The 10,085-nt window shown below is 38.4% G+C and overlaps 1 protein-coding gene across 1 annotated transcript in view; it reads right to left on the bottom strand.

Annotated features, from left to right (window-relative positions):
- The window catches only part of PAK2 (p21 protein (Cdc42/Rac)-activated kinase 2), a 56,046-nt gene that overhangs the window by 30,538 nt on the left and 15,423 nt on the right, over positions 1-10,085 (bottom strand). Inside the window, exons 3-7 of the mRNA XM_005873168.2 lie at positions 5,615-5,715; positions 5,114-5,261; positions 2,822-2,853; positions 1,762-1,869; positions 85-217 (exon numbers count right to left, since the gene is read on the bottom strand). Coding sequence (XP_005873230.1) covers positions 85-217; positions 1,762-1,869; positions 2,822-2,853; positions 5,114-5,261; positions 5,615-5,715 — 522 coding nt within the window. The remainder of the gene's footprint in view (positions 1-84; positions 218-1,761; positions 1,870-2,821; positions 2,854-5,113; positions 5,262-5,614; positions 5,716-10,085) is intronic.

Below are 10,085 nucleotides of genomic sequence, written 5' to 3'. Positions count from 1 at the left end.
CCCTCCCCCCGCCCCCCGAGTGCACAAATTTTTGTGCACTGGGCCTCTAGTTTTATAATAATGTAAAATGTAGGAAATACATACTTAATTTCTCCATAATTTCTTCATCTGTCATTTTGGTCTTCTTTTTCTGTTTGTCAGAAGACTTGGCACCACCATCAACATTAGAATCACCAACTGGTGCAGGAATAGGGTCAATTACAGACCGTGTATAAATCTGCAAAGAGACAGTTAATTACTGAGACTTGAGGGAAAATGTTTTTATGTATTTTTACTGGCACACTATTCACTTTTTTGATTTTTAACCAAAACTAAGTTGTCTCCAGTGTTCTAAAGAATGAGAATAATATTTTCAGATCTGTCTTTAAAAAAGATTTGTAGAAAAAAAACCGACTTGTAACTAAGAATAAATGTGAAACATTTTTATTTCGTACATCATGTCTTTCTTTTAAATTTTTCTAGCAAAAGAGCAGATCCTTGAATGAAATTTAAGAGTAACCAGATCTAAAATGATATGCTAGAGCCCTAGGCAGTTTGGCTTAGTGAATAGAGCATCGGCCAGTGGACTGAAGGGTCCTGGGTTCGATTCTGGTCAAGGGCACATACCTAGGTTGCAGACTCAATCCCCAGCCCTGGTTGGGGCACGTGTAGGAGGCAACTAATCAATGTGTCTCTCCCACATCCATCGATTCTCTCTGTCTCTCCCCCTCCCTTCCACTCCCTCAAAAAAAAAAAAAAAATCAATGGAAAAATATCTTTGGGTGAGGATTAACAAAAAATAAAATGATAAGCTAGTAATGAAGCAAAAAGTTTAAATTCATGTCTTTACCACAAAAGAGAAATAAAAAACAAAATAATAGAAACCTTGATGTTAAAATAACTATTAATATCCCCCAAATTTTTGCACAAATATGATTTCTATCCTTTCATTTCCAACAGCCAGTTCTAGGATATAAAGAAAATAGAGCCCTCAATCATTAGACCAGGATGCACTGGCAGTCCTCAGAGCTTTACCTGCCAAGTTTACCACCACTCCCTGACGCCGGGCACAGCACCTTCCCCTACTTTACTTGTATTAGTACAGGGAGAGGGACAGGACTCCTTTTCTCTCTACCTAAGGTCATTATTGTTAAAGTTCTCCTATATCTGTTTAGGAATTCACTCTTAGAAGCCCCTTGAATGACATTAGGCTTTGAGAGGATTGTAAAATGGGAGATAAAATATGTAATTTTATTAACCAATGTCACCCCAATAAATTCAATAAAAAATAAAAAACAATAAGTATTTGTATTTTAAAGAACTCATTTGATTTTAATTTTCAAAAAAGCTAGTTTTTTGCCCTAGCCGGTTTGGCTAAGTGGATAGAGTGTCGGCCTATGGACTGAAGGGTCCCAGGTTCGATTCCGATCAAGGGCACGTGCCTGGGTTGCGGGCTTGATCCCCAGTAGGGGGGGTGTAGGAGGCAGCCAATCAATGATTCTCTCTCATCAATGTTTCTATCTCTCTCCCTTTCTCTCTGAAATCACTAAATATATTTTATACACACACACACACACACACACACACACACACACACATATATAGCTAGCTAGTTTTTTGATGAGTGGTCTTTAGGTAAAGGTCTCCTAGTCAAATTTCCCCACACTAAAATATTTTAAGCATGAGGGCTTTCTAAAATTGATCAATGGAAGTCAAATACAGACTGCTTTTTAAAACACACATGCACACATACACAGCCCAATTCACTAATAAGACACTCACTGATTTTGTATGATCAGGTCGTGGGGCAATCACAGGAGGAGCAGCCTCTTCATCATCATCATCTTCCTCTGCTACTACTGCTGATGTTTCTGATCCCTTGGTATTCAACTGTTATTTATCAACGAGCAAAAGGTAAGGAAGACATGTCAAATATAACAATATGTTAAAATATGAATCTCTTTTAACATATTTTTTAAAATATTTTAATAGCTCATTTCAAAACAGTAAATCCTCATTTACTCTAATTTAATCACTTAAAACATGAAGGCAATTCTGTAAGTAAAGTAAGTTTATGAAATAAATATATGTGATAAATATCAAGTATTCTTAAAAGAGAATGTATACCTTTTATATAGAGAATTTTATACCCTTTAACAAACCCTTTAGTAAACAATCACTTTATTTGTTAAGACCAAAAACAAGAATCCTCTAGGCTTTGTGTAAGTCAGATTCATTTTCAGTCATTTAAACAGCTACATTCACCAGAAAAAATGATGGCAAATGAAGCAAGAGAGGAAGGTATTAACCTTTACACAGAGATTATGTGCCAGGTGTGTGCTAGATAGGTACATGTTACCCCAGTTAACCTTCATATTAACCCCAGGAGACTGTTTCCTCTAATTGAGGAACTGAAAATAAACAGTGACTCTGCAGGAGGTAACTGTGCTTGCATGATAACTTACAAAGTTTCAGTCAACTCTGAAGACTGACAGGCTTCCCTGTTGTACAGTATGTTTCCACAGGCTATATTCAGTAGATTGGTGCCAGAGGAAAAAGCTAGCAGTTCTTTGTATTCATGTCTATGTACAGAAACATTACCCAAAGTAGCTAAACTGCTCTCGATCATAATAAGTTTTAGCAGTTTGAGTATCATATCAAGGATATTCTATTGGTTTAACATGGCTTCCTCAACTAATTAAGTGGCTAGCTAAAACATATATTAAGTAGTTATTTATTTCTAATGGCTGTAATTTATTTTAGAAAGCAAAATAAAAACTGAAATTTGTTTGGGGAAACTTAAATTATAACAAGAGCTATAAGAAATAGCATATTAACTCACTGCTGGTGTTCCAGAAGCGAAGCCATCTTTCTCTGAATATGAAACAGAAAATAATGCTAAGTTAACATTTCAAAAAAATAAAACGCTTAAAAAATAAAAGATAATAGAAAGCAGAGCAAGTAAAATGTTTGGACTGATTTTAAATTGAATTAAGTCTTTTTTTTTTAATATATTTTATTGATTTCTTACAGAGAGAAAGGGAGAGAGATAGAGAGTTAGAAACATCGATGAAAGAGAAACATCGATCAGCTGCCTCCTGCACATCTCCTACTGGGGATGTGCCCACAACCCAGGTACATGCCCTTGACCGGAATCGAACCTGGGACCCTTCAGTCCACAGGCTGACTCTCTATCCACTGAGCCAAACCGGTTTCGGCTTGAATTAAGTCTTGAGAAAACTGACAACATCTGTATTCAAACAAGAATTTATGTAAGATTCAGTCGACAAATCTCCAGTCTTAATGTAAATTTACTAAAATCATTGAACTGTATCCTTTAAGTGGGTGAATTTTATAGCATGTAAATTATACCTTAATAAAGTTATTAAATTTTATTTGAAACTATACCTGTCAACCTGTATTTATTAAATAAAACAGAAGCTTATTCACAATGATACTGTCTCCAGAAAATTGCCTATTAAGGAACTTAAAGCACCCAACCATGCAGACAAAATGTGCAAAGGGCAATGTCTGATATAAATTGTGATGAGTATGAAAGCATATCCCTGAGGGCAAAACCAATTCATAAAGATTAAATATTAAAATACTCATTCTGGCCCTAGCCAGTTTGGCTCAATGGATAGAGCATTGGCCTGCGGACTGAAGGGTCCTGGGTTCGATTCCAGTCAAGGGCACATGCCTGGTTGTGGGCTCGATCCCCAGTAGAGGGCGTGCAGGAGGCAGCCGATCAATGATTCTCTCTCATCATTGATGTTTCTCTCTCTCTCCCTCTCCATTCCTCTCTGAAATCCACAAAAATGTATTAAAAAATAAATAAAATAAAATAAAATACTCATTCTGCAATTTAGAAGGGTAAGTTTTGGTTTACTTTTTAAGATGCATATATAATATCTATGAAATATGTAATTTTCTGGTCAAACATGATTTTAAAAAAGATTACTAATTTACACAGACTTACTAGTTGACAGAAAAGTTCAGGGACAAGTCTAACTTTTTGCTAAGGATGTACTAGACTAAGTAAAAAAAAATTAAAGTCATTTGCCAAGTGGTCTCTATTTCTGCAATGATGCAATCAAATTAAGTACAATTAATACTATATGATTTTAGCTCTATCACATTGTTTTTAAAAACTACATGTATGACTTCAGAGGACAGAGAAACACATTAAATGAGACCTTGGGATATAATTAGTACAATCCATACTAGGGAAACAAGACAAATGATCTTGTTTGTTTAACAAATAAATTACAAGGAAAAGAGACCATGAGAATCAGAATGAGGGAGGGGAAGCCTAAATATCAAAAAAGATTCAAGAGATATAGCAATCAACTACAATGTATGAACTTTATTCCGATACTGATTCAAACAAACTATTTTTAAAAATCTACTATTATTCTAGTCTTGCCTGATGATATTTCAATTTTGAGGAATAACTTCTTTTAGTCTAATGCTTTTTTTTTGTACATTTGATGTTTCAATTTTTGAGTGGACTTAAACATTTTTTACCTCAAAGTCTGTGCATTTATATAGTAATACAACCCTTCTTCTGTCCCACTAGCAATAAATATATTTCTAGTATGAATTATAAATCAGCATTTTTCCCTTCTATTGCTGGAAGTCATTCAAAAGAAGTAAAGAGAAAAACAAATAAACAAAAGGCCAAAATATCCACTTTTGTCAAAGCTAAGAGATTATGCATAAGAGCTGTTCCAGTCAGTTTATAAAAGTTAGATCTAGCCCAGCCAGATCTAGCTTTCATAAACTCGATACTCAGTGGTTGAGTATCGACCTACAAACCAGGAGGTAACGGTTCAAATCCTGGTCAAATCCTGGTCAGGGCGTATGCCCGGGTTGCAGGCTCGATCCTCAGTGTGGGGTGTGCAGGAGGCAGCCAATCAATGATTCTCTTTTATCATTGATGTTTCTATCTCTCTCTCCCTCTACCTTCCTCTCTGAAATAAAAATAAATAAATAAAAGGTAGGTATATGCAAAGGGAAAAGTGGAGACAAAAACTACAGCTTAGGTGGGTGTGTTTTTTTTCATAAGCAATCTTTTTATTTTGAAGAGTTTCACAACTCTGCAATCTCATGTGAATTAGAATTGATAGCTTACCTGGAGGAGTAAAGCTCAGATATTTCTGCTTCACTGTGTTGGAGTCATAGAACTTTAAGACGTCCAGCACAGCCTGAGGATTCTTCTTTTGCTCTAGTTTGGTGATATTGGAAGTCTGTAATAATCGAGCCCACTGTTCTGGCATGCCCTAAAAACAAGACAGTCAGGAATTAGCTGTTTAGAGTTGCTCTAATAAAATCAATTTCCAGAGGTGAATGATGAAATACATAAATCAATCTATATTAACTATAGGTTTGACTAAATTCTAAAAAGCCTCGTTTTCTAAAGGTCTATTTATCTAAATCTGTTTTGCATAATTACAATTAATAGTTGCAGTTCCCTAGGAAAAGGATACATCCATCCACAAATCCTTTTAGAAGAAGAGAAAAGCACTAAGAATTCATAATTAATATGTGGATAGGAAAGTTAACTTCAAACTTAATACTTAATGGAAAAGCTTGAGTGATGATATAAAAATGAGTCCCAACTAGGTAAACTTACAGTGAATTCTCCAGTAACAGCATCAAAGCCAACATGGATGGTGTGCTCAAAATCAGAAGGAGGAGAAATTTCTGGCCGCTCCTTTTCTTTCTTCCTACTTCCTAAAGGGCATTAAAAAAAGAATCAACCTATTAAACAAAATTTAAAAAGGTACTCATAATCATGTTTATATTTTTCCTAAAACATATTAGAAACAAAGTTATTTTAGAAAAAAGATTTCCCTTAAAGACAATGATAGAAAACTGATAAATGAAGTACAGTAACTAATCCTGTCATAAATTAGGGGTGGAGACAACCAGACAGTGTCACATTTTTTATCTTTGCATTATAGTTTAATGATCTGGGAAAATTTTATTAATGATCTTCTACTCTTCACCTAGTGACATCTTTTGTTTGTTTTAGTTATCTTAAATGTTGGCTTTCCAAGAATTATTTCTCACTTGAGGCCTAGTGCACGAAATTCGTGCACCGGTGGGGTCCCTAGGCCTGGCCAGCGATAGGGCCAATCAGGTTCTCTGCCTCCACGCCTACCTACCTTCTCCTTCCCTCACTGCCCGCATGCCGCCACCCATCCCCGGTTCCCCATCCCAGCCCAAGGGCCTGCCGGCTGGGGGGAGGAACAGGGAGGTTGGCCAGCAGGCCCCATCAGTGATTGGGGCCTGAGGGCTGGGGGCAGCTTCTGCGTTGAGCATCTGCCCTCTGGTGATGAGTGCACGTCATAACGACCAGTCATTCCATCGTAACGGTTGCTTAGGCTTTTATATATATAGATTGTTCTCTGACCATTCTTTTTCTGAGATACTTTTCTTGTTTCATGGATGCAATTTATCTTCTCTATTATATGGTTTGTGTGTGTATAAGTTGGGTTTTTTCTCCCTACATTGTCTGTTTCTTCTACATTCCTTTTTTATCCCATTGTTTTGGCCTCTCTTATTTAATGGTTGTCAAATGTCTGACAATCCTTCATTGTCTACTCATATATAAAAGTACAAAAAGTTAACTGGATGACCTAGCCAGGTGGCTCAGTTAGTTGGAGAGTTGTCCATACACTAAAAGGTCGAGGGTTCAATTCTCGGTCAAGGCATACCTATGTTGTGGGTTTGATCCCCAGAAGGGGCTCATACAGGACACAACCGATCCAATGTTTCTCTCTCCCTCCCTCTCTCTCACTCTCTCCCTTCACCTCTCTTTAAAAATCAATAAAAACGTATCCTCAAGTGAGGATTTTTTAAAAAGTTAACTGGGAGATAAGTTAGCCTTTCCATTAAAGATGGGGGTGGAGCCTGGCTGGTGTGGCTCAGTGGTTGAGCATCGACCTGTGAGCCAGGACATGATTTGATTCCCAGTCGGGGCACATGCCTGGGTTGTGGGCTCGATCCACCGGAGGCAGGGGGTGCAGCAGGCAGCTGATCAATGATTCTTTCTCATCACTGATGTTTCTCTCTCTCCTCCCTTCTTTTCTGAAATAAAAATATATATATATTTTAAAAGATGGGGGTGTAGTATCTAAAGTATTTTTTTCCCAGGGTATTCTGTTTATCCAGAGAAAACTCTTCCCATTTCTTGTCTGAGGACTTTGACTAAAGCTACTAGTGTTCTGAAAGCAGGGCAGAGGAAGGAGTTTAGTATATTGACTTCCACTGAATCCACTTTTTTTCATTCTGGTGCCACACCTTTTCCTGACTCCCCTGACAAGAATAAGGAGCCTCTTGGGTTTAATTTCTCCTCAAATAAATGTGAACATGTTTGTTTGTTCTTTAGCTGTTCCAGAGGATATGTTATATTTCATGGCTGTGTAGAGTAGAGGAGGGGTCGTAAGGTCCCTTGACACTTCCCATATGGACTGTCAACTAATCCCCCTCTTTTCAGCCTGTTAATTCTCTCTCTCTCTCTCTCTCTCTCTCTCTCTCTCTCTCACACACACACACACATTGTGTGCCTCTAACTCCCGAACCTCTGACATTTTTACAAGGAAAACTAGTTTACTTCTTAGACATTCCTCTCTGCAAATGCTTAGGATATATCTTCCTCTGGTTTGCTTAGTCAGTTCTCACTTCTCCACAACTTTAACCTTCCAAATATGTATTGAAATCTCTTGTGCTTTACTGTGTCCTCTCCCATTCACTTTGCCCTTGCGATATATAAAGTCTTTTCTTTTTTTTACATATCATTTTAGTTGGGTCTGGGGAGGAAGAGATAATACAGGCATATAATCAACCTGCTGTGTTTAACCGGAAGGTTTTCCTAATATAAAAGAGCATTAGTAGGAAGCATATTATTTTTTTGGCAAGTGATGATAGATTTGCAAGTGCTCAAATGTCCATCTCCTCTCTAGGTCTCCCAGGCACATATAATAGTTATTTACAAGAGACCTAGCTATGGTGAGGGGGCAGGGCACACTGGTCATAAAAAGGAACAGCAGAAAATGCAACAGTTAAGTCTAGTATAAATTTTGCTATCTTTACTGAAATGCACCATTACACCTATCATAAACAACCTCTCATCTTCCACTGGAATTTAAGTAATCTGAGGACTCCTTCTACTTCTCTTTATGTCTCCTGGCTTCTAACTCAGTATCTTGCATTAGAGAAAATATTTATTAACAAACTATAAGCTACTAGTTTACTCTTTAGAGAGTTCTGAACTGCTTACAGAAAAGCCATTTTGTATTAGAGTGATTATTTCTTCTTTAAAAAAAAAGAATTGCTAAGCATCCCACTTCTGATATGCATATGGGAAAAAAGCCATTTTCTTATATGACCCTATTATAGATGACTGGTCCAAGGTAGGCATCTAATTCAAGCCAGGTTAACCATAGAATCCCCCCTTCCATTATTGTTCAGTGAATACTTAAACCAAACCAGAATCGGTCTCTCACAGGTGAATAAAGTTATAAGAAGTAACTATTGCAGGCCATATTTCCTAATACATAGAGAAACAATTCTAGTTCCTGTTGTGTTGAAGGCCCAGCCTTGTTTTTCAATGTGGGAATGTTAAGTTTAGAGACATATATTAAAGAAAGTTTCATATATTAGGAGTATAGAATAAAGAGTCAAAGGACAGAAGCAGAAAATAATTAAGCAGAACTTGAAACATATTTACAAACATTAGTCCATGTAAAAGGACGCCATATCCTAAAAATCTATTTAATTCTATTTCATTTTATATAACACACATATAGGTCCTGTATTTTAGTAGTCCCAGTAGGAGGTGAAAAGAATATTTTAAAAAGTATCTAAAATAAAAAACATACTGAAACATGTCTCAAATCGAATAATGTGCTGGAAGGATATGGCTATGTAAAAAGAATCACTGCTTTAAAAGAAAAAAGAAAAAGAATCACTGCTTTATAACTCTGGAAGCCAAGACTGCAAGGACCAGCAACAACAAAAAATCCACCATCGCTTATCTCCAAGATGTCAACCAGGCAACTGGATCACTTAATACAGCGGTTCTCAACCTGTGAGTCGCGACCCCTTTGGCGGTCGAATGACCCTTTCACAGGGGTCGCCTAAGACCATCCTGCATATCAGATATTTACATTACGATTCATAACAGTAGCAACATTACAGTTATGAAGTAGCAACGAAAATAATTTTATGGTTGGGTCACAACATGAGGAACTGTATTTAAAGGGCCAGAAGGTTGAGAACCACTGGTCCAGAGGGATATCTCAGCTGTCGGGGATTTCCACTGAGAACTCTGGGGTCTAAACCCACGCCTGGGCTCTCCAACGCAGAGCACCAGAACTGAGAAAGGTACCCACATAACATCTGGCTGTGAAAGCAGCAGGGTTGCTGTCTGCCAGGGAGAGATGGCTGAAGATGCAGGCACCCTCTTAAAGGGCCAACGCACAAAATTTAGTACGCTGCCACTCACCTTGGGCTCCGGCCGAGAGAGGGCAGAGTGGACTGGAGCTGTGTGAGCAGAAGCCAGGGGTGGGGGTTCTAGGGTTGGAGCTCAGAAGGCAGCCACCTGTGGTTTCCTGTGCTGAGTCATTTCCTCAAGCAGCAGAGGTCATCTTTCTCAGGCAGACCTCTGCTATGGAGGCAGGTTTTGCCTGGGCCCACCGTGGTCGGCAAACCGTGGCTCACGAGCCACATGCGGCTCTTTGGCCCCTTGAATGTGGCTCTTCCACAAAATACCACGTGTGGGCGCGCATGTACAGTGCGATTGAAACTTCGTGGCCCATGCGCAGAAGTCGGTATTTTGTGGAATAGCCACACTCAAGGGGCCAAAGAGCCGCATGTGGCTCGCGAGCCGTGATTTGCTGAGCTGCAGTTTGCCAACCACTGGGGGAAGACAGTTGACCCACTCTATTGGAAACACCTTGCCCAAAGGTGCGGAGTTTCTGAGGCCCATTAACAGACTGAGAATAACAAATAGCCTCTAGGCCAGTGGATCTCAACCTTGGCTGCACATTAGAACCACCTGGTAATCTTTAAAATCCTGATTTCTGGGCCTCATCCTC

This window comes from Myotis brandtii, unplaced genomic scaffold (genome assembly GCF_000412655.1).
Source record: "Myotis brandtii unplaced genomic scaffold, ASM41265v1 scaffold4, whole genome shotgun sequence".
NCBI classification, from domain to species: Eukaryota; Metazoa; Chordata; class Mammalia; order Chiroptera; family Vespertilionidae; genus Myotis; species Myotis brandtii.
The sequence above is the reverse complement of the archived record's forward strand: the minus strand, read 5'-3'. Positions and strand labels throughout refer to the sequence as shown.